At 34.6% G+C, this 25,273-nt stretch overlaps 2 protein-coding genes and 1 long non-coding RNA gene across 12 annotated transcripts in view; all 3 read left to right on the top strand.

Moving 5' to 3' along the window:
* mtnr1aa (melatonin receptor 1A a) overlaps nucleotides 1–3,877 on the top strand; it is a 90,260-nt gene extending 86,383 nt beyond the window's left edge. The window contains 1 exon segment of the mRNA NM_131393.1: nucleotides 2,489–3,877. Coding sequence (NP_571468.1) covers nucleotides 2,489–3,357 — 869 coding nt within the window. The 3' untranslated portion in view covers nucleotides 3,358–3,877.
* Nucleotides 3,878–10,222: 6,345 nt separating this feature from the next.
* Nucleotides 10,223–12,203, top strand: LOC147846785 (uncharacterized). Its single transcript, XR_015476505.1, has 3 exons — nucleotides 10,223–10,282; nucleotides 10,882–10,929; nucleotides 11,816–12,203. It is a non-coding gene; the product is annotated as an uncharacterized LOC147846785 (long non-coding RNA).
* Nucleotides 12,204–20,698: 8,495 nt separating this feature from the next.
* LOC147846784 (uncharacterized) overlaps nucleotides 20,699–25,273 on the top strand; it is a 228,672-nt gene continuing 224,097 nt past the window's right edge. For 5 of the 10 annotated variants that reach the window (XR_015476504.1, XR_015476503.1, XR_015476501.1 and 2 more), the window contains exons 1-3: nucleotides 20,699–20,772; nucleotides 23,650–23,769; nucleotides 23,993–24,110. Coding sequence is in view for 5 of the 10 variants with exons in the window: in XM_087237062.1 (XP_087093188.1) it covers nucleotides 23,731–23,769; nucleotides 23,993–24,110 (157 nt within the window). In the remaining 5 variants the exon portion in view is untranslated. Of the gene's footprint in view, nucleotides 20,773–23,649; nucleotides 23,776–23,992; nucleotides 24,344–25,273 lie in introns of those variants that run through there. The other 5 variants (XR_015476502.1, XM_087237060.1, XM_087237061.1 and 2 more) reach the window with 2 other exon arrangements.

Below are 25,273 nucleotides of genomic sequence, written 5' to 3'. Positions count from 1 at the left end.
GACACGATTTGTTGCTATTTTCAGACCAGCGCAACCCTAATTTTTATTTTTTGCGCCATGTTGTTTAAATAACAAGTCCATTAAATAGCAAATCCATTTGCGCCACTTTGTTTCAGTCTAAAGGAGGTTTGTGAAGCCACATTGTTGGCACGTTGCTATTTTTGAGACACTGAAACTGACCAACTGAAAGCTAGTTTAAAGTCCAGCGCTGAGCGCGTTGATTATGCTCCCATGCAGGTCAATGCACACAGGATGTAAAGTAACACATTAATATCTTTACATATCAAAAAAAAAAAAAAAATAAGGTTCACAATGTTACAAGTATTATTATTTTCTACATAAATACAAAAACCACTACCTGCATGTCTTCACCTTGAGGGGACTTTTTCAGTTTATTCATGACAATTTGCCTTTACATAATGTTATTATTGTTAGCAGTATTATTCATTACATGCATATTTATATTTGCTTTAATAAAAAGTTTTTTTTTTCCCACTTGTCAGGTTTTGGAGACATATGCATGACCATCTGGGCCATAAGAATAGAACCTGTTTGGATATTACTTTTTTGACCACACTTTGTTATTATTGTTCATTTATTATAGTTTGCTGCAAATCTTTGAGCTTAACAAACAGAATTAAATATGTAGGCTTATGGATGTCTTCAGTGGTGTGGGAACAACACCGTTTCCTTATCCAAGAAAATAAAGGAGTAAAGAGTGAGAGTAAAGAGAAATTAAAGAGGCCAAATGGATGAGGCTCATTCTTTGTCCTTGCGCTACAGATGGTTTGTATAACTATTTTCCCGCTAGTGAAACATCCAGTTTTTTAACCTACTAAATCTGCTGTGTAAATAGCAAATGCTCTATGGCGCGACACCATTAACTTGTCGCGCCATAAAGACTCGGAATGGGAGACTCTGATTGATTTATTGCATGTTATACTCAAAACACACCCATAACTCATCAAGAGAATAAGCACAACCCTGTTAGACCATGCAATAGGTTGCAGACTGTATTTTTCCATCCTTAAAAAGCAAAAGTGGATTCGGACACACCCTTAATGTATTTGTGCTTGTGCTTCAGACTGCACCTAGATCGTTAAAATAGAGCCATTTGACTTTTGAAAACTATTGTACATGAATGGCTAAATTGATCAAATAAAATAGTAAGCAAATGTTGCTTTCAATATTGTTTTTACACCTATAATGGTTTCTATATCCTTTGTTAAATAAGTTATTTAATCAATGAAAGAGAGAAACAATGACAGAACTCGCGGCTGAACTATCATAGTACAATGTATCGTTTGGGAAAAGAACAATGTAGTGATGAGTGTTTCTTAAAAGCATAGTTTCTCTGTCGCAGATCCATCATTTGAACCATGTTAGTTATAGAGTAAAATGTTTGTAATGATGTTCTAAACGGGGTGGAGTAACTACTTCTTAAAGTAGTAAAACCCCATAATTTTTTGTGCAAATTATTGTTTTACATGCACTCATTAAAAAAAAAAAACAATATTAGTTTTGATAAAAACATGCACTCGTTTTCTATGTTTATTGAATATATGTAAAAGACACATAAAGGACCTATATATGTTTCTTTTACAAATTTTATTAAGAATATACTATATAAAATCACGTAGCTAACACGTATTCTGATCTCATCTATAAATCATATCAGTTGTTAATGGTTGTAGGCCCAATTTATGGTGGGCTGCTTATTAAGAAATGAAAAAAAAACCTATTTAATAATAATAATAATATTAATAATAATAATAATAATAGTAATAATAATAATAATAATAATAATAATAATTATTATTATTATTATTATTATCATTATATAATTGTATGAACTGTATACAAAATGAACTGAACTGTAAAAGTACTTTGAAAGCAAATTAGAGAGATGACTTTAATTATTTTTTATCATTCCAAGTTTAAATGTTAGAATGGTCTAAATCAGGTGTGACCAACCCTGTTCCTGGAGATCGACCTCCCTGCAGTTTTCAGTGGCAACCCATATCAAATACACCTGCCTGTATTTATCAAGTGCTGTTCAGGTCCTAATTAATTGGTTCAGGTGTGTTTAATCAGGGTTGGAGCTGAATTTTGCAGGAAGGTCGATCTCCAGGAACAGGGTTGAGCACCACTGGTCTAAATGAATAGGGCATAGGGGGATAACGGAGAATAGAACACAACCAGGAACTAGGATTCTAGCTATAGCTCTAGAGGTGTAGTTTCAAGCGTACAAGTTTGCGATGCAGTTTGAGAAACGACAGATTTGGGAAACCGCAAATCAGCAAACTATGTTTGTAACGACGGAAATGCACCCCTGGCTAGTAATCTGTAAAATTTTCAGTGTATTCAAACTCCTTTTTTTTTTAATAGACAAATCAAGGGGACAATGATGTTTTCATTTGTTGCTAGATTTTAGTAAAGTGTGTCAATGCCACAACCCATTATTTCTTTTTGTTTGTGTGTCCCACAGGTAACATTTTTGTGGTGAGTTTGGCAGTGGCGGACCTGGTGGTGGCCATTTACCCATATCCGCTGGTCTTGACCTCCATATTTCACCGGGGCTGGAACCTGGGCTACATGCACTGCCAGATCAGTGGCTTTCTAATGGGCGTCAGTGTAATCGGCTCCATTTTCAACATCACCGGCATCGCAATTAATCGCTACTGCTATATATGCCACAGCCTCAAGTATGACAAGCTGTACAGTGACAAAAACTCAGTCTGCTATGTACTGTTAATTTGGGCCTTGACGGTGCTCGCTATCGTGCCCAACTTGTTTGTGGGCTCCTTGCAGTATGACCCACGGGTTTATTCCTGTACATTCGAGCAGTCGGCGAGCTCGGCGTACACCATCGCCGTGGTCTTCTTCCACTTTATCCTTCCCATCATGATCGTCACCTACTGCTACCTGCGGATCTGGGTTTTGGTCATACAGGTGCGAAGGCGAGTCAAGCCTGACAATCGTCCCAAGATCACACCTCATGATGTGCGAAACTTTGTCACAATGTTTGTGGTTTTTGTGCTTTTTGCCGTGTGCTGGGCACCATTAAACTTCATCGGTTTGGCGGTAGCGATTTCTCCAGAGCGGGTTGTTCCTTTAATACCCGAATGGCTCTTTGTGGCAAGTTATTTCATGGCGTACTTCAACAGCTGCCTCAATGCAATCGTCTATGGAGTGTTGAACCAAAACTTCCGTCGAGAGTACAAACGCATTGTGGTTTCCGTATGTACTGCAAGAATCTTCTTTGGGGAAAGTTCAAATGAAGCACAGGAAAGACTGAAAAGCAAACCTTCCCCACTCATGACCAACAACAATCAGGTGAAGGTGGACTCAGTTTGAGGTGTACATGTGAGGTGAACTCAAATAAGCAAATTTTATTTAGGAAACAAAAAACTGATAACCAAATATGGAAGCCGTGTTTAGCCCTGAAACTGTGATTTGTTGCCTCAACACAATCGAAGCAAACAGGAAGTTATTATCATTGTCTTTTATAAAGCACTTTTTGTAAATTGTTGGTCAGAAGTACTTGTATGTATGAATACCTTGTTTTAATGTTTACAGTAACTATATTGAGAAATCTATGTAAGACATACTTTATGTAATGGTTTTATATGAATTGTCTTTGTCTGAAGAGAACAAAAAACAAATATGAAGGAATGAATGGTTCTTAGAGTGCAGCTGTCAAGCTTCCAGAAGTAAAAACTCTGTTCATTTTCTCCACCGGGATTTAAACAAAATTATATAAACCTCTTGCTGAGGTTGTTAATCAATGCTAAATTATTTAGTTATAGCCATCTGATGCTTTTTTTTTTAAAGTAAGCACTTCATTTAAATCATTAAATTATTATTTTTAACTGCACAATTTGCGTGGAAAAGTACATTACCCATGATGCTACACACAAAATTCCACCAATCAGATATTTGCAGTGAGAATATTGCACAAAAAGAGCTTGCAGGGAACTATAGTAATCTTATTTTTACAGCTAAGTTGACCATGTTCCAATACACAAGTTGGACAACCAAGATGGGTATGGAGTCAGATCAGTCTCAAAGTAATACTATATTTACAGAACACAATTTGTAAAATACACAAATCCAATTTGTAAATTCAAAACACAATTCGTAAATAAACAAATCTAATTTGTAAATTCAAAACACGATTCAAAAATACGCAGATCTAATTTGTAAGTTCAAAACAAAATTCGTAACATACACAAATCCAATTTATAAATTTAAAACACTCTTCGTAAATAAAAAAAATCTAATTTAGAATTTCCATACACGATTTTTAAATAAACAAACAAAATTCAAAACATGACTCAAAAACACAAAACTAGTTTGTAAATTCAAAAAATAAATAAATAAATAAATATAAAAAAAAGAGCAAATCCAATTCATTGCAAAAATATGTATGATTTTTACTTGTGACTTGTAACACAAATTGTGTGTTGTATTTCTGAATTGTGAATTTACTAAATTTTGTAAATGTGAATTGTGCGGTACATGCATGAATTTTGTTATGTAAATGTATTATTTTTTTAGACTGATCTGGCTCCATATTATGGACACATCCACTGTTAGCTATATCAGTAGATAAAAAGACATCCAAATCTGGAGTTTTTCACACAGATACATCCACTACTAGTGGCTAGAACTATAGGGCTCTGCAATATAGCCAAAATATGATCACATTTATATTTTTATCAGTCATTGCTAATAATTATTGTGATAAAGGTGCATTTTTATTACATCCAGCTACTTTAAAAAAATCATAATAAATGACAAACAATGTGAAGATTTCACAAATTAATAGTGTTTTTATGTCTTAAAAATGCCCAATTTATTTTTAAAAAATGTAAGAACTTAATTTATTATATTTTAAAGGGAAAATGAAAATTCTGACTGTTTGAGTTAGGATTAAAGTGAACAATTGAACTTGCATAGTATTTTTAAACCACTTACATGGTAAATTGGTAAAAAATTTCTATTTTGTATTTTATTTTTATGAAAAACAGTAGTACAACAAATTAATATCTAAGTTATTATCAAGGTAAATCCTTATACGCAAGAAAGTTATAAAGGACTATAATTAATGACTATATCCATACTATTATACAGTTCACTAAAACACTATTGTTACAGTTCTGCTATTAACTCTTTGAGAGATTTCATATGCAATGAGTACGTATATGGCGGTGTTGATGTGTGACATAGATCTGCTATGCTGCTCCTGCTGCTGCTACTGCTTTGAGCATTGGTTCAGAGCAAGTACTGTGACTTGCTATTACAGACATGATGTCTGGGAACATAACACACTCATGCTGCATTATATAAACAATATGTACATACAATCCCCATAGCAGATCTGTACAAAAGGGGAGCTGGGGAAGAGGGAAGGGATCAGAAAAATGTGCTGCAGACTGTTAACACACTGAGATGACACTGATATATTTAAAAGAATAGTTCACATCACATTATTATTAAATAATAATACTACTACTACTACTACTACTACTACTACTACTACTACTAATAATAATAATAATACAATAAATAATAGTATCAGTAATAATAATTCCCATCACTTACTCTCAACTTGTTCCAAACTCATTTGGGTTTTTTGTTCCATTGAACACAAAAGAATATATTTTGAAGAATGTTGCAAACCTGTGACCACTGACATTCATAGTACTTTACATAACATTTTTGCATATAAAACAAATATTCATCACTTTTCCTTCAGCTTAGTCGCTGATTTATTAGGGGTCACCACATCGGAATTAACCACCAACTTTTCTGGCAAATGTTTTAAGCAGTGGATGCACTTCTAGCTGCAACAGAGTACTGGAAAACACTCAAACACTTTCACATTCACACACACACACTCGTATACTACAGGCAACTTAGTTCATCCAATTCACCTATACAGTAGGGCATATAGGGAGCACCCGGAGGAAACCCACACAAACATGGTGAGAACATGCAAACTCCGCACAGAAATGCCAGCTGGGACACAGACCAGCAACCTTTTTGCAGTGAAGCGAGAACTCTGTGGGGGTACGCTGCGGTAATGACGTGCAAAAAAATCAAATACTTTGGAAATCAATTGTCACAGGTTTTTCAAAATGTATTTTTGTCTGGTCAATTGGACAAAAACTTTCATTTTTGTGTGAACTATTAAACAGCAAATGGGATATGACATACTGTATCAGACTGTGCGCCCAATAGAGTTTTATGGCAGGACTTTGTATTAAGTGATACAATAAATCGGTGGTAAACGTTAGTAGTTTAAATATTTAAAAGCTTCTAAATGGATTGTTTTCAGTGACTCTCCTGTTTCCTGCATCTTTAAACTTGTTTAAATCACAGAGACATTTGTGGTTTTATCAGGGAACTCGAGTTCATCACCTAATGGTATTGTAATTTTTTCTCAGCAAAGCTATTGAACACAACTGTACCTTCGTCTTTTAATCCTACAGTTGAAGTCAGAATTATAAGCCCCCCTAAATTATTAGCCCCCTGTTTAATTTTTCCCCAATTTCTGTTTAGCACAAATAATTTTTTCAGCACATTTCTAAACAATAGTTTAAATAACTCTGTTCTAATAACTGACAGTAAATAATATTTGACTACATATTTTTTTAAGGCACGTCTATACAGCTTAAAGTGACATTTAAAGACTTAACTAGGTTAATTAGGTTAACTCGGCAGGTTAGTAATTAGGCAAGTTATTGTATAATGATGGTTTGTTCTGTAGACTATCGTAAAAATATATAACTTAAAGGGGCTAATAATTTTGACCTTAAAAAGGTTTTAAAAAATCAAAAACTGCTTTTATTCTTGCCGAAGTAAAACAAGTAAGACTTTCTCCGGCAGAAAAAAAATATTATTAGACATACTTTGATGGTTTTCTTGCTCTGTTAAACATCATTTGGGAAATATTAAAAAAAGAAAAAAAATCAATGGGGGGCTAATAATTCTGACTTTAACTGTACATGTTTGCTTCAAGTCAAAGTTTGTAATTTTGTCTTTCACTTTGCTAGTTGGTTTGGTTTAAGGACTATAAGGGTCTAATCAAGACATTTTAAAAGTCCCTATGGGAAAAATGAATGGACAAAAATGCTTCTGGAACTCTGCTGAAAAAAATGGATGGGCACTAATGCACTCTATTACTGTATATAAAAATATATATTGACTGTGTTTCACTGATGTTTATCATTCAGTGGCGAATGAAGAATGACGTTTGTCAAAATGATACCACGAACATCAGCATATCTACAATGCCTGGCCACTATTGTGACCAAAACTTTACAAACACTCTACCAAAAGAGTTTTCTATGGAGTTTACTGCTTTGAAATGACCTCACCCGGTTCGACACTGTTACTCTCCATTTGAGAAAGCAATACTCCTGGATTGCTGCTTTCCCACAATCCCCTACAAATATGTAAGTATGGGATTCCTTTGCTTTAGGGTCTGTGTTCTTTCTCTCCCTTTTCCCCTTTTTTATTTATTTGTCTTTGTCTTTTTTTTAAATGTTTTATCTTTTCTCCCTCTATTTTTCTCTTTCTCTCCACTCTTTGTATGCATGGATCTAATGACAAGTTCATATGCAAACTGAGTTAAAATAATACAATTAAAATGTTTGATGAATAAAAAAATGACTCTCTTGAGTTCATTCATTCATTCATTCATTCATTCATTCATTCATTCATTCATTCATTCATTCATTCATTCATTCATTTTCTTTTGACTTTGTCCCTGATCATCAGAGGTGGCAAAAGAGAAATGAACCACCATTTATTCTGGCATATGTTTTACTTAGCAAATGTCCTTCTAGCCACAACTTAGTGCTGAGAAATACCCATACACTCTCACATTCACACACACACACACATACACAGACATTGTTTAACTAATTCACCCGTAGGGCATGTCTGTGAGCTGTGGGTAAAACCAGAGCACCTGGAGGAAACCACACGAACACAGGGAGAACATGCAAACTCTGCACAGAAAAACCAACTGGTCCAACTGAGACTCGATCTTCTTGCAGTGAGGCGACAGTGCTAACCGCTGAGCCCTGTGCCGCCATGCTATGAGTTATTGTGTGTAATTTATACCTGATATTCTGAATATGCAATCAAATCAGACTTAACACTATAATAATTACATGGATACATTAAATCAAGCAGTAAAAAAGTGAATTACTGTATCTATACAACACAAAATGTCACTGCATTTATGTATTTGGTCTTTTCAGATCTGCTCTGACAGTCAATTAACCTTTTACTGTTTTATGTTAGAAACATTACCATCATATGATGTAACTGCACAGCTAAATGAATGATTTTTGAAAATAATAAACTTCACAAAGTAATATGTGAATTATCTTTCTATGTCTTATTTTTATTAAAACTTTTGTTTTTAGATTTAGTTCCTCGCTACACTCTCAGAAATAAAGATACAAAATCTGACACTGGGGTGGTACCTTGTCAGAAAGTAATATTTTTCCCTAATAGATCCTTAAAGGTACATATTGATACATAAAGTACAAATGTGTAGCTCATAGTACATTAAAGATACAAAGGTGAACCCTAAAGGTACAGTGTTCAGCATAATTGAGTTCACTTAATTAGGCAATTTCTCATTGAATATATGTATTTTAGTGCATTTAAACAAAACACATTTATTAAACATATATATTTATAAAAAAATATTTTTAGCCACCAAACATATTAGAAATTGAAAGATAAAACAATTAAATTCAAGCAAAATATTGCAAAAAATATTACAACCTACAAAATTTTAACCAATTGAAATTAGCTTCTCTTGATTTTTCCTCTTTTTAAAATTTGTATTTAATATTTTTCTATAACATATAAATTTAGATATACTAGTTTTTGGACCATTATCATAAGCTTTTTTGTTAGATAAGCTCCAGATTTGGCTTCAGTATTGACTAATCTAATGTGTTACATCTTATTAAAAATATGAATTTAAAAGATAGATTTGTAAGGTTTGTACTCATATATTCTGAGCACTGTACAAAAGTGAACCATATAAGGTATGAAGTAGGGCTACTTGATATTGAAAAAAATGTAATATTGCAATATTTGGTCCAACTTTATATTAAGTGTCCCTAATTACTATGTACTTACATTAAACAAATAAATACAATGTACTTACTGTGTTTATAATGTATTTGAGAACACGTGGTGCTTTTGAGTTGGGATAGAGGTTGGGTAAATACACTGGTCAACAGTGTATTTACAAATGTAATTACAAAAGTTAATTACAGATGTAATTATTTAATCAAGCAGAAGTACACAGTAAATACTTGTATTTACACAATAAGTACATTGTAACAGACTAATAATTCCTATGTAAGTATATATTAGTTAGGGCCACTTAATATAAAGTGGGACCCAATATTTTATTTTTCTGCTATAAATATTGTGATGTGAATATTACAAGATGGATTGAATAGCTCTATTTGATGGTTTCCTAACAGTATTCAGGTACAGGAATTGAATAATTATAATGTAAAAAATAGATTTCTTTCTTTGCTTTGTCTCATTTCTAGTCCACGTCTAAAAATTCTTAGATCAAGTATAAATTTTATATTGTTTTGTTTTCAACTTCAGTAGAAAAAAAGTAAAAATTAAGAGTTTTTCCTTACAACAAACAAAATTATCTGCCAGTGGGGTGAGTGAAATAATCTTGTTTTCACTTGAAAATGAAGATATTTAGACTAGAAACATGACAAAAATTGTGAAGTGAGAACGTTTTTTTAGAGAATCATATAAATTCTGTATAAATACAGTAATTAAATACAATTCTGTAGCTCCTGTTGAACTATAATTCACAGCTACACACTGTAAAAAGTGCTACACTCACAAAGTTGGTTCTATCTACTTTAAATAATTGCAATCTAGTTAATTTTATTTGTTTTATACCAAAAAAATTTAATTTGCTTCATCTTTACTTAAAATATATCAGTTTTTATATAACTGTATATTTTGAATAAAACTAATGCAATTTATTTGAGTAGATTTTTTTACGTGGTTATTGTGTAGAATAAATGTTATAAAAGTGAGTTGACACAGACAATTTATTAGAGCAGCTGTCGATGTGGGCAGGTGTTCATAAAACGTGATTTTTATAGTTTTGCGTGACTCCTTTTTCATTGCCCGGGATTTAGCAGGCAGACGCAGCTTCTGCAATGGTCGACATTAACTGCTCCCAGCAGCGGATCTGATTAACACGGTAAGTTGCAAATTTAGCCGAATGATAATTGTAAAGTCATGCAAAACTGCTGTCTTCGCTAGGCAGGTGAGGTTTTAGCTTTGTAAATTGTACTGTAGCCTCAGGTATGTGAACAGTTAGACTGCTCTCACATGGAAAGCTAAGTTGGCTAACGCTAACCAACGGTAGTTTATGCTAATGATTAAAAGTGATATTATTGAGAAAAAAATAGTGAAAGTAGTTTTAAAACACTTAGTAGGTATAACTAACGTTGCAGAACCGATTAACAAGGTCACTGGTGGGCGGTCGGGGTGTGGGGGTTCAGTTTGCTAGCGCTAACTTAGCTAAAGTTAGCTCACCTAAGTTATAGCAGCACATTAAGGATGGATATTAAATGCAGAAACGTATGCAACAGTTAAGTAGTTTGTGTTTAACGTAAGAGAAAGTATAACTTAAAGTTTGTGTTTTAGAGATTTAGTCCATAAGTTTTTTAATGCTGCATAGTGAATAAATTACAGATTTACAATTTATTTTAACTTAAATTACATTTACTACTGATGTTTACAGAACCATTTAAACTGTATGCACCTCATTCTAAAATGCATGTTCTTGGTCTTTAGATACCAAAGTGATTTTGTTACCTGTGGATCTTCAAACTTCACATCCAGGTAAGAAAAACATTAGATACAACTACAGCTATAATTATTTGCAGGCAAGTAAAACATTGGTAAAATTGCAAACAATAGTGGGCTCCATAGAATTAACTTACATTTGATATCTGAAGTGCAACAGTAATTTTTTTACTGTTTTTTTTACACAGATATTATGTGTGCAACAGTAAAAACAGTATAAAAATATCCTAATGCAGTTTCTTATTATCTGTCAGTCTTTCAATAAAGCTAACTGATAACACTGAATCACTGAACTGTCATTTGCCAGTGACATTAAATTTGAAGAAAAAGTCAATTAAATGTAGCTTTAGCAAAAAATTAATGTAAACCTTAATGTAATGTGTAAAATGGCAATGTATTTATTTATTTATGTAATAAAATTTGTATTATGACGTGCAAAGTTTGGTGCAAAATGAAGATGACAATTAAATTATAGAACTTGTATTCTATAATTTTCATTTAGCCATTTTCAAACAGTTTTAATATCTAAATTAAATACACATTCTTATGCTTTATAAGTTGCCAAAATAAACAAAAAATGTAATACCTAAATTTTAACAATTCTTTGATTGACAGGAAAACACAATGACATGCACTGTTACACTGAGTAAAATCACAGTTTTCTTTAAAATTTGATAACTAAAAACACCTGGAATAATGTAATTACACAACCTCTATAACCTTTTTTTATTTTTTAAATAGAAGTTAGGTAATTTTAACTAAGGTAATTTTTAACTGATAAACTAAGGTGTTTCATCCATGCATCATTCTCACTGGACTTTTGTAACTTCACTTGTAGTTATTTCCTATTCAGTATTTAGCTATTTAATGTTGTTTGGTAGCAACCACCTGAACTCCTGTTTCTTTTTGTCTCTACCAATAGAGTTGTGAGGAATCAGAGGTGCATGCGGCTGCCCACGGGAAAAATTTGCCATCAGCCCAACACAGTTTGGATTATCATAGGACTGTCAGAGGTTTGCCAAACCTGTCAAATGCATGATGGCTCCTGTTTGGACTTACCGATGTCCTCGACTTCAAGTATCCATCAAAACTGTATACATTTGAGATATATTAGAGACTCTTTGTGGGACTGGACATTATGCATCCTAAATCTTCATCAAAATATGCAAATCTCCTCACTGAGTTGCCTTGGATGATTTCTCAATAGGATCTGGTATTATTAATGTTTTTATTTATGTATTGTGTATGTGTAGCCACATTAATGGCCTATTTTGTAGTCACTATTAAAAGGAACATTGATTGATATTGAATACATGTTATGGTCTTTAATCCATCTTCCCATTCTTATTTAATTGTTATTGACAGGAAAGTCTGTTTATCTGTTTTTACTAGTGTATATTGTGCTTACAATATAGAAACGAAGATTTATTTTCTGAGGTTACAGCCAGAAGTCAATTAAATTAGTTTTAAATGACATATGCATGGTTAATTTTATTTAGATCATTAAGTTCATAATACTTAATTAAAATGAGTACAGTCAACATATAGCAATGTATAAGTAAGTTAAGTTTAACAAAAAAAGTAAGTTTATCTGATTTGAGTAATTTTAGAAATATTAGTTGGCTCAACTTAATTTTATTGCATTTGTTTTAAGCAATGTTTTAGTGTTTAAAATACTTAAAAGGCTGGAAGTTGAATCAACCTAAAACGTCCGATGCAACCACTTGCCTCACTTTTTATAAGTTAGATCTAAGTAACATTTTTTACAGTGCAGTCATATCACCCTGCAGCCCAAGACTGGTTACTCTAAGCAGGGCTGAGCCTGGTCAGTACCTGGATGGGAGACCACATGGGAAAACTCAGCCTGATCTTACAAGGGAATGTAAGTATTACGTTTTGTCAGTTTAGTGGCTAATTTGTACGAGTTCAGTCATATGAAAATGTACGATTTTAAAAAGGACGCGTGGCACCCAACCCCACCCCTAACCCCAACCATCATTGGGTGATGAGCAAATCATACTAAATTGTACGAATTTATACAAATTAGCCACTAAATCAAACAGTTACAAATTGCTGTGAAATTGCGTTGAATTATCTGCCAGTGGGGTGTGAAATAATCTTGTTTTTGCTTTGAAATGTACATATTTGGACTAGAAACATGACAAATATTCTATGTGGGAAATTTGTTTTGGTGAATTGTATAAATTCTAGTGTAGTTTCTCACTTTAGAGTTGTGATTTGGAGGTTGGGGGAATTACGTGTCATTTTTATTAGTTTGTTTGTTCATAAAGTTGGGTACATCTGGGACATTTAATTTAGAAAATGTGATTCCCATTTTAGTTATGCTACATTTAGTGTAAAGACTTTAAAGCTCAGTGTCTCCAAACAATTCAGAATGCAGATGGCATATTCGAGTTTCGAAGGGGTGAATATTTTTTCCACCTTTTAATTTAACTGGAATCAAATTACATTTAAATATTAAATGATGAATCAAAAAAATTGCATAATGATTTTATTACTCAAATTATCTCAATATTAAAAGTCCTGAAAAGATACAAATACAATTGCCATAGGTTATACAAGTTGCTCATAGTTTGTTCAAAGGTGTTATTATTTGCTTAGTTTTGAATAAAAGATAAAATTGCAAAATAAAACCAAAATTGCAGAAGAAAATTTCATTTGTTTTCAGATGTACTGTAGCCTTCTGATTGTGCAAGCACACAACAAAGGAGCATGAAACCTAAACAGCCTTTACTTATATCCACAATTCAAACTCTAGAGTTCAATACAATAAGGACAAAATCATACAAAGAAAATGCATGCTCAAATACTTTCACTGAAAAAAAAGATCAATGCAATGAATTTTACAGGGTGTGAAAGACTAAATATAACCCCGGTCATTATGCATCACCAATTGAATAATACTGGAAATGGGGCAAAAAAAGTACAGTGTTAGACTGAAGCTTATGCAGTAGTTTTAGCCAGACGCCCACCAATGCTCTCTCTCTCTCTGAAACCTGACACTGTACGGTGACATCACCCAGTTTAATCCAACCCGACCGACCAAGCAAACGAGTGAGTGAGAGAACGAATGAGCAACATAAAAATGCCAGGATTTACACTGCCCTCTAACAGAATTATGCACTAATCTGCGCCTCTCCTGCCTCCATCGCCCTCTGCGACCAAGAGATTCATATCTATATATAAAATTGAATGTTATATGTAGAAGCTGGGGTGATTTACTTTGACCCCTGTTCAGGTGTGTTTATGGTTGAGACATGAAAGGTGGTCAATTTTGTGGGGGCTGTAATTTAGAGAGCTTGGAATTTTCTGTGATTTTAAGATCAATAATTCTGTGTTGGCTTGCTGTTTCTTGTACACAAGATATGGGCTATTTTAGAGCAGGACAGCAGCTTATCAGGGTTTAGCCTGTAGTTGTAATATTTTGATATCAGAAATAGTCCATTTAATTTGAGTGATTTGCAGATGAGCCTATAAGGTCTGCCCTCCCAGACACAGATTAAGACTATTCCTAGACTATAACGGATTTTCAGTGTAGAATCACCTGTGCAATGAGTGATTTGACCCACTTTATTTTATTCCATCTCTAAGCAACCAATCCCGATTGTATGTTTATGGGTTTTGCGCATTCATGCTTTACCACTAGGGAACAGATTAAAAGTCTGTTCAATCCTTGAGTGAGCATCTGTATCATCTGTACCTCGTGGTTTGTCATGACATAAAATCCAACAAAGATGGGTTTGAGAATTGGGAACTTTTTTTGAGGTTGTTGTCAAAATACACACAAATGCTTTTTAGAACGGTTCGAACCATTTCCCAAATCATACAGTAGTCAGTAAAATTGCAAGCCTCGGATCAGACTCATTTTTCTTCATGACACTGACCTCATTCTTCTTCTATTTATTTATTTATTTTTTACTTTTTTTACTTTTACAAATGTTTTAAACGGATGCCCTTCCAGCCACAACCTAGCACTGGGAAACACCAATACACTCCTGCATTCTCACTCACACTCATACACTATGACTAATTTAGCTTATTCAATTCACCTATACCGCACTGTGGACTGTGGAAAGCAGAGCACCCAAAGGAAACCCACACAAACACAGAGAGAACATGCAAACTTCACACTAAAATGCAATTTGTCACCTTAGAATTATAAGCTTTCTAGCTTACATTTTTGTCAAAATTGAGTTATTGACATATTCTTATTAAATTACAACTTATTTACATTATGGGATGTTTTTTTAAAAAGTTGTTTGCATTTTAACACTTTTTATTTAAAAAACAAATGTTGCACACATACTGTTTGCTATGGAATGCAAAAACTTTGAAGCTCAATATCTCAAAATCATTCAGAACGCAGATAGAATCTTATAATTCCAAGGTGACGAATTGTCCCAGCTGGAACTCGAACCAGCGATCTTCTTGCTGTAAGGCGACCGTGCTAACCAATGAGCCACCTAGCCACCACATTGCACAGTCAATTTTAAAGATTTTGGGGTGTCTGCACTCTTGAAAGATGAGTGTCTGCACTCTTGAAAGATGAGTGCGTTCAGAGCTTAGTAATCATTTGCTCAGCTATTGTCTTTGCTAATGTATTTACTCTACCAAGTAAAAAAAAAGGGTGTCTAAAACTGGCTCTTATGCCAGAACTTGGATAAAGATGTATTCTGTCCATGGTATTGTGATGAAAACGAGCCCATCAGCTCATCTTCAGGGGAGAAATGTTGGTTAATGTGAGAGTAAGCCCTACCGTAGGGAATTTTTACATTTTACCCTATAAGTAATTTTTTTTTACACAAGATGTGTAGTTTGGCTGTTGTATCTTTACTTCATGTTCATATTTCAGGGATTTTCAAAGTCTGTACCCACCTCCATAATCTATATTTCAGAAGTAGTACATTGAAAAAAATGGCAGTCACATACCATACAACATACAGAGAGGGTTTCCCCACTTTGAGTTTTTTAAGCATCATCGTAGGATGCCTGATCAACCTACCTACCTGTTTACTGTTTATCCTCTTCCCATCCTCTTCATCCCACTGTTCTCTTACCATCCCCTTCATCTCTACATCCCTACAATAAAGTCTAACTCAAAGTGTGGAGTGGTCCATGTTAGTGAATTGTTTGTTTACATTCAGCCCATATAAATTGTTTGCAACCACCCAACAAAAAAAAAAAACTAAAAAAAAAAACTAAATCCAATGTTTTTTTTGTGTGTGTAATTGTGTAAATAAGTTTTAAAGTGTGGATTTACATCTTTGATCATTGGATGTTAAATGAATCATTTTGTTTTTAATGTCCGTTCAGCGATGGTCTGTCACATCAGCCTATGACATTTGTTGAATCTGGGAGACACTTTGCCGCAGTGAGCGTTTTAGTGGGTGAGGATGTCAGTTTCCATAACAGAAAAGCTGATGAAGAAGTTTTCAAAGATGATTGGACAGAGAGGTAAAGGCATTTAATTTTTTGCTCCAATGATAATACAACAAGAACTGTTGGAGATGTAAAGAGTTTAAATGAAAACACCAATATGACACAAAACTTATTATAATAAAACAAGCATTATTATATTATTTTATTCATTAATTCCTTTTCTTTTTGGCTTAGTCCCTTTATTAATCGGGGGTCGCCATTCCGGAATGAATCGCCAACTTATCGAGCATATGTTTTACGCAGCGGATGCCTTTCCAGCCGCAACAAAATACTGGGAAACCCTTACACTCTTTCATTCACACTTATACACTATGGCCAATTTAGCTTTTTTAATTTACCTACACCGCATGTCTTTGAACTCTGGGAAAATTGGAGCACCAGGAGGAAACCTACACCACCACGGGGAAAACATGCAAACTCCACACAGAAATGGCAACTGAGCTGAGGCTCAAATCAGCGACCTTCTTGCTGTGAGGTGATCTTGCTAACCACTGCACCACCATGTTGCCCTATGCTATATTATATTCATTCATTCATTTTCTTTTAGGCATAGTCTTTTTATTAATCTAAGGGTAGCATCAGCGGACTGAAATGCCAACTGATCCAGCATAAATTTTACGCAACAAAAATCCTTTCAGCTGCAACCCATCACTGGGAAACATCCATACACACTCATTCATACACATATGCTACAGTCAATTTAGCCTACCCAATTAACCTATACCACATGTCTTTAGACTTTGCAAACTGGAGCACTCGGAGTAAACCCACATGAACATGGGGAGAACAGCAGTGTCATCATTAGTTGATACAGTAACTCTGGAGAGGCACAGAAGGAGGCATAAAATGAGCCAGACTGTCCTTAAATCACTCTGCTCTCAAATTGGACGATATTTCTAGTTTGCATGTACTGTTAAATACAAAAATGTATGATACTTAATACAACTACTGTAGTCTTAATGGAAAACAACTGATGATGAACAAAAATTTATCCCGATCCATCGTTTTACTACTGCACGTCATGGTTTTGCCAAGTACAATGCGATCCTAGATGAACATCTATGTTGAAAAACATCAATTTTGTTTGAAAATGTAGTCCATACCTGTTCCTTACCTCTAAACCTAACCATAACTGTAAATTTTTCCCAAAATCAGGGGGTAATAATAGTTAAATAACAATCATGTAGAAGTGCATAAAGCTAACCGTAAACCTAAACAACATAAACATTAAATGTATTCCTTAATTCTGATTGGCTGATTGGAATGTTGTTCTAGTCCTACTTTGCGTTGTTCATGTCCTACTTGGTGAAATCAGGTTGGTGAGTGATGACAACTAATCTGTGACATGGAAGGCAAATGGTTAATTTATGATTTGATTGTTTTTGCTAAAAACGGTATAGCCTCCTAATAAATCTTATAGGAATAATTCACCCCAAAATTAACATTTAATCATTTACTCATCCACCACTTGTTCTAAACTAGTTTGAGTTTCTCTCTTTATTTTCCAGTTCTTCCATCAAAAGCAAATGATAATAATCTGAAGAATGCTGGAAAAAAGTAGCCAATGACTTCCATAGAATTTGTTGTTCTAACTATGGATGTCAATGGGTACTTTGTACTAACATAAAGGTTTAGAACCACATTTGTGTGAGTACAGGGTAAAGAAATGTTTATTTTTGTATGAAGTATTCCTTTATTCTGCACTTTAATGAAATATAGACTCACTTGTCAATTTATTGGGTCCACTTTTTTTAGTACTGGGTTGGACCTCTCTTTACTTTCAGAACTGCCTTAATTGGTCGTAGCATAGATTTAACCTGGTATTCCTCTGAGATTTTGGTCCATATTGACATGATCACGCATTTGCTGCAAATTTGTCAGCTGCACATCCATGATGCAAATCTTCCATTCCACTACATCCCAAAGGCGCTCTATTAGATTGAGATCAGGTGATTGTAGAGGCCATTTGAGTACAGTGAACTCATTGTCATGTTCAAGAAACCAGTCTGAGATGATTCACGCTTTATGACATGGTGCATTATTCTGCTGGAAGTAGCCATCAGAAGATGGGTAGACTGTGGTCATAAAGGGAGGACATGGTCAGCAACAATACTCAGGTAGGCTGTAGCGTTGCCACAATGCTCAATTGGTACTAATGGGCCCAAAGTGTGCCAAGAAAATATCACCCACACTATTACACCACCACCAGCAGCCTGAACCATCGATACAAGGCAGTATGGATCCATGCTTCATTCATGATGTTGATGCCAAATTCTGATCCTACCTTTCAAATGTCGCAGCAGAAATTGAGACTCATCAGATCAGGCAACGTTTTTCCAATCTTCTATTGTCCAATTTTGGTAAGACTGTGTGAGTTGTAGCCTCAGTTTTCTGTTCCTAGCTAATTAGAGTGGCTCCCGGTGTGGTCTTCTGCTGCTGTAGCCCATCAGTCTCAAGGTTCAATGTGTTGTGCGTTCAGAGATGCTCTTCTGCATACCTTGGTTGTAACAAGTGGTTATTTGAGTTATGGTTGCCTTTCTATCAGCTCGAACCAGTCTGGCCATTCTCCTCTGACCTCTGACATCAACAAGGCATTTGTGCTCACAGAACTGCTGCTCACTGGATATATCTCTTTTTCTTACCATTCTCTGTAAACCCTAGAGATGGTTGGGTAAAAAACCAAGTAGATCAGCAGTTACTGAAATAATCACACCAGCCCGTCTGGCCTCAACAACCATGCCATGTTCAAAGTCACTTAAATCACCTTTCTTTCTCATTCTGATGCTCGGTTTGAACTGCAGCAGATCATCTTGACCATTTCTACATGCCTAAATGCATTGAGTTACTACCATGTTATTGGCAGATTAGAAATTTATGTTAAGAAGCAGTTGGACATGTGTACCTAATAAAGTGGCCAGTGAGTGTAATATTTTCAGAATATCTCTAGAATGTTTAAAAAAAGCTTCGGTGTAGACTTAAAATATAGCCAAAGGGGCAAGTTGCCAAACAGCCAAACCCTCTTGGTTAGTGGCAGACCAAAATAAAAAAAAGCTTTCTTGGATCAATCCTCAAGAAACACTAAGCAAACAATTTACATAGATTTATTTCTTTGCACTTTAGAGAAAACTGCTAAGTGACAATGCTGTGTCAACACACTATTTAAACATGCTCTCTTTCATAACCTCCCGCCCCAGATCCGTCACCACTCTTTGCTCTGGGACTTCATGTTTTATGAATAAAGTACTGGCTGTAGACATTTATTTTCTTGAAAACTGTCAGAACTTGCGCTGCTGCTCAGTGTGATGTGCTTCATACCTTGCAATATTGGTATATAATATTTATTTAAATAAATGTTTGTATGAACCTAAATAGTATCTCTAATGTCACATGATTCTTCAGAAATGATTTTAATATATCCTGATTTGCTGCAGGTGCAACGGTTACTCAATGGTTAGGTTTGAGTCCCGACTGGATCAGTTGGCATTTCTGTGTGGGGTTTGCATGTTCTCCCTGTGTAGCCGTGGGTTTTCTCCAGGTGCTCCAGTTTCCCCCATAGTCCAGACATGTGCTATAAGTGAATTGAATAAGCTACATTGGCTGTATTGTGTATGTGTGCCAATGTGTGAATACAAGAGTGCATGGGTATTTCCCAGTGTTGGGTTGCGGCTGAAAGGGCAACCATATGCTGGATAAGTTAGCGGTTCATTCTGCTGTGGCAACGGCTGATTAATAAAGGGACTAAGCCAAAAACAAAATGAATGAATGACTGATTTGGTGCTCTGGTACTGGAAGCAGATGTGGTGCTTCATATTGTTTTGGGTTTACCATGAAACACAATCATTTAAAGTTTTTAATTAAGTTAATAATTCATATAAATTCCGAATAAGAACCATTATTAATAATTGAGTACCATGTATAACATAATAGCTGAACAGTTTATGATCACTAGTGTTGGCTCTTAAAAAAGTGATGGCTTTTAAAAATTCAGCTTTCATCACAGAAATAAATTACATTTTAAAATGAATTCAGTTGAAAAAGAAGAAAAATAAATAAAACTTGTGGCCTGGTACTATATAAAATGCATATATTATGCATAAAAAATGAAAGCAGGGATCAAAACAATAATAAAAAAAAACTGCTTAAATATTTTGCAATCTATGAAGCAGATGAGATATTTAGCAGTGAATGTTTATTTTATTATACTTTATTTTTATTTCACCCTCTGTGTTCTGAGGAATTAATCTGTTGCATTCTAAATGAATGAACGTCCAGTGAGTTCTGAATGGACGTGAAACAAGTCACATGACAGAGGATGCATCATCCAGATTGGTGGCTGTTGCGTAGTGGCAGCCATGTTGATTTGTGATTCACGCAAACATTCACACAGCGACTCAAATGACTTGCAGTCTTGACAGACAGGTGAGTAATATATTGGCAGATTAATTAAAATGTAGGTTTACAGAGGCACAGTTTCATTTCTAATCCAAGAAGATGGCCTTCGGCAGTATGTAATCCTGTTTCACACCGCATTTATTATGCTAACAGGGAGTGTTGTGATTTCACAATAAATGTTTCTCAGCAGACTACAGTAAACAGTGATTTCACGCTTATTAGAAAGTACCTTATACAGGAATGCTATCCTTATCCTATTAAAAGAAATTATATTTTCCAACCTTTTAATAAGAATTAATTAAGACAATTAGAAGCAAGTATTTGACATTTCCTCTTCCTCCAAATAAGGAGTAAGTTACATTTTAAAATGACGTATGATATTTATCCTGCAAAGGAGTGTCTGAGAAAAAAGTGTAATGTGAATTGTAATGTTTGCCAATTCTGCAATAGTGATATTGAAACTGTTGAACATATTTCTTCGTTGTAACTTGGTTTATCCACTGTGGTCTGATGTGGGCAACTGGATGAAAACAATATATTTCAATGTTTCCTTCTATTTGTTGGGACATTGTAAAATTTGGAGTACATTTGAACAACAAAGATGATGACTTGACTGCAAATTGTTTACTTATTTCACTTAAATTCTTCTAAATTTTGAAGACAACTCCTCAATTGATTGTCTTTAAAAAGAAGTTTGCCACCTATGTAGAGACTTTAAAAGAAATGGAGGGTGAGAAGGCTAAACAATTTTATGATTTGTTTCAAAAGAATATGGTTTTATTTGACCCCTTACAGCACAGGTCACCAATCCCGGTTCTGGAGGGCCGGTGTCCCTGCAGTGTTTAGCTCTAACTTGCGTCAACACACCTGCCTGGGTGTTTCAAGTATACATAGGCTGTTTCTCAATTCAAAGAATGCAGAGAACAGACTTGTGTTCTTGTGGAGACCGGTCTTGCCGGGTGTCCTCTGAAGAACGAACTTAGGAGACCGCGAGGGCAGAGAACGCGTCCTTTGAAAATTGAAATGCTGCGTTCTTCCTGATGGTCACATGGCCTTCATGTGTTTTAAATGGTAAATTATTTAAACTTTACAGCCTTCATACAACGATTTATTGTTTTTCCCCTTTTCAAAATATATACTATGCATAAAAACATTATAAATATATGTTGCACAATATAAATAAAACAGTTTTTAATACGAATTTCAGCAAACAAACACCCTCAATGTGTTTATTCCTTTATTAAGATGTCCATGGTAATGTTTATATTCACCGTTTCATTTAGGGAAACTCCTGAGGTAAATAAGTTAAATCTCTAAACTTTAATAATAAATCTAAATAAAATGCAGCCCTTCCCACCTCCAGTCGCAATGACTTCTGGGACTTCCAGAGCGAGTTCGGTGCTCAAGTCTGCATCGTTGCGTCCTCGATATCAAGATTACATTCGGGAAGTTTCACGCGTCCTCCGTACTTGCGGTCTTGAGTATTGGAACTGAACTTAGGCAGCTGTTGATGACGTTGCACGAGAACACGAGGATGCAAGACAGCTGAAGAACGCATGTTGAGAAACAGCCATAGTAAGACCTAGATTAGCTGGTTCAGGTGTGTTTGATTAGGGTTGGAGCTAAAATCTGCAGGACACTGGCCCTCCAGGAACAAGTTTGATGATCCCTGGCTTACAGAGGTTCTGTTTGATGTCTGCACATTTTTAAATACATTTTTCTTTGCTTTGTGTTATTGTAAGGGTTTATATTTGATTCATGTATATCTGTCTCAGTCAGTTTGTGAAAGATTATGTTGGAATTGAGTTTGGCCAAAATTGTTGTTTTTATATGGCAAAAAAAAAAAAAAAAAAAAAAAAAAATATATATATATATATATATATATATATATATATATATATATATATATATATATATATATATATATATATTATTATTATTATTATTATTATCTGGAAACATTTCTTTTTATTATACAACATACCAAAGTCACTGTAATGAATAGTGAAGTCATTATGATAAAGATTATCACCACAATAACATAATGATAAGTCAGTATTAACATTATTAAATGGATAGTTTGTCTTAAAGTGAGTAAATAAATAAATAAATAAACAAACAGTAATTTCTGGAATAGCATGTTGCATATTTCATTGCATAACATCCATAAATTATGGAATAGTGAAATGCGTGGACAATTAAAAATTATTACAATCTCAATTGTTTTGAAATATAGCTGAGAAGGAGGTTGATCATATTTACATCTAAATTAAGTTATACTTGAATGAATTAAAAAACAGGTGCATATTTTACTCCATTGTTTTATGTTACTTCATAAAAGCCTTTAAATAAATAGGTTTGCAGTGAATTGCAAATGTGATGAATTTAATGCACTAATATAGGCTCAGTGGTAAAATTCCCCTGGCACCAAAGTGGTGAAGTGTGCATTGTGAAGCCTGCAAGCCAATAATATTCAAATATTAAAAGAAATGATATGCAGTTTATGCTAATTTTGCAAGCGGTGTGAACCAGGCCTGAGGGATCCTTATTCATGCAGTCTTAAAACTGGATGTAATTTTGTTAAATTTTTGTTAAATCGCACACAATAAATCACAGTTAGTGTTTTAATGCCAATTAACTACTCTAGTCAATTAATTATCATTTAAATGCAGCTACATATAATATAGAGTTAACTACATACTATAATAGAGTAGCTTGTGGAGCCTGACTGCATGTGAGATGCGTTGCACCCACATTTTGGCTTGAGCCTGTGATAAAAATACATAATCTCTCTGTTTTCTGTGCATGACAGATTGTGCTGAGCTATTGCCAATACACATTTCATATGGTTTTGTTTCTCTTCTTGAATTCTTCCACCTTCTATGTTTCTCAATTCTTTCGAAGGACGGCAATTCACCCACACACCATCAACCAAGTGAATGACTATCTGAACTCGGCTCGGCTTCATCGCTCTCAGTGGTGAAGATGGATTGCATTCGTAGAGATGAAGAGCGGGAGAAAAAAGTATGGGTGAGAGCCAGAATACTGTGAGGTCAAGCATAGACCAAAATTAATATGTAAAAGTTTGCATGTCAAACCAGGCGTTCGCTTAATTCCACGGTCCTTTTATAATTTCACTGTGAATTGAAGTAAATCTGACAGACCCCATTAATACCTGATTTAAACATCCGACTTCCTTTTGTGCTGGTCGTTTCTAACTCTCTCTCTATCTTTATCTCTCTAATAGTTTAAAACATCTGGGGTTTTTAGAGCGAGTCCATGGGAAAAGATCTCTCGGCAAGGAAAGACGTTTTATCATTTGGAGAAATGGATGCACTGCATGATCCTCCTCACTCACTGTTTAGGTGAGAAATGTTCATTTTTGCAAAGCCAGAAACATCTTTCTGTGTCGTTGGCAAATTTATAGTTTTAACTAACAGCAGGGTTTTCACGGGTCGGTAAATTTCTGGAACATCAAGGAATTTTTAAAAGTTCCATTCCAAATACTATATGTCAGAAAATATTCTAAGTCATGGAAAATCTGAATATTTTTTGCTTGTCGCTTTACAGTAAATGTTACTTTCCATTTATCAACACACACATTTGTATTTTTTCTTGTTGTTGTTGTTGATGTTTCATACGTATTGTAATGGTAATTCTATTTTTCAGCTCCATTTTATTTCTCTCACGCTAATCAACTTGCAGCCACTTAAGTTAAATGCAGACTGTACACTCTAAAATAAATAAATAAATGGTACAATGTTGTACCAGGCGAGGCAGTGGCGCAGTAGGTAGTGCTGTTGTCTCACAGCAAGAAGGTCGCTGGTTCGAACCCTGGCTCAGTTGGCGTTTCTGTGAGGAGTTTGCATGTTCTCCCTGTCTTTGCGTGGGTTTCTTCTGGGTGCTACGGTTTCCCCCACAGTCCAAAGACATGCGGTACAGGTAAATTGGGTAGGCTAAAATTGTCCGTATATGGTGTGTGTGTGAATGTGTGTGTGGATGTTTCCTAGAGATGGGTTACGGCTGGAAGGGTATCCGCTGCGTAAAAACTTGCTGGATAAGTTGGTGGTTCATTCTGCTGTGGCGACCCCGGGTTAATAAAGGGACTAAGCCAACAAGAAAATGAATGAATGAATGTTGTACCAAAGAAGGTACAAACCCTTTTCACTGGGGCAGTACCTTTTTATGGAACAGAATTGTACCTTAAGACAAAAAAAATATATATATATTTTTGCCATTGCTGTTTGTACCTTTTAAAGACATGATTTGTACCATGGGAAACCAAAATGTACCTTTTGGTTTTTAAAACCTGCAGTTACAATATTGTACCTTCACTAAAGGTACAAATCTGATCCATGAAGGTACCACTACAGTGACAAGACACTTTGTTCCTTAACAAATTCAAATTTATTCCTTCAAGAACTATATAAAGACATTTCACTTTATCCAAAATGGATCAATTTATTTACATAAAATATAAAACATCGAATACATTTTTAAATAAAGTTTGTTTTTTGTGTAAATGCAC

The sequence above is a fragment of the Danio rerio genome, chromosome 1, assembly GCF_052040795.2.
Source record: "Danio rerio strain M-AB ecotype USA chromosome 1, GRCz13ab, whole genome shotgun sequence".
NCBI classification, from domain to species: Eukaryota; Metazoa; Chordata; class Actinopteri; order Cypriniformes; family Danionidae; genus Danio; species Danio rerio.
This window is presented reverse-complemented; position numbering and strand designations above follow the sequence as displayed.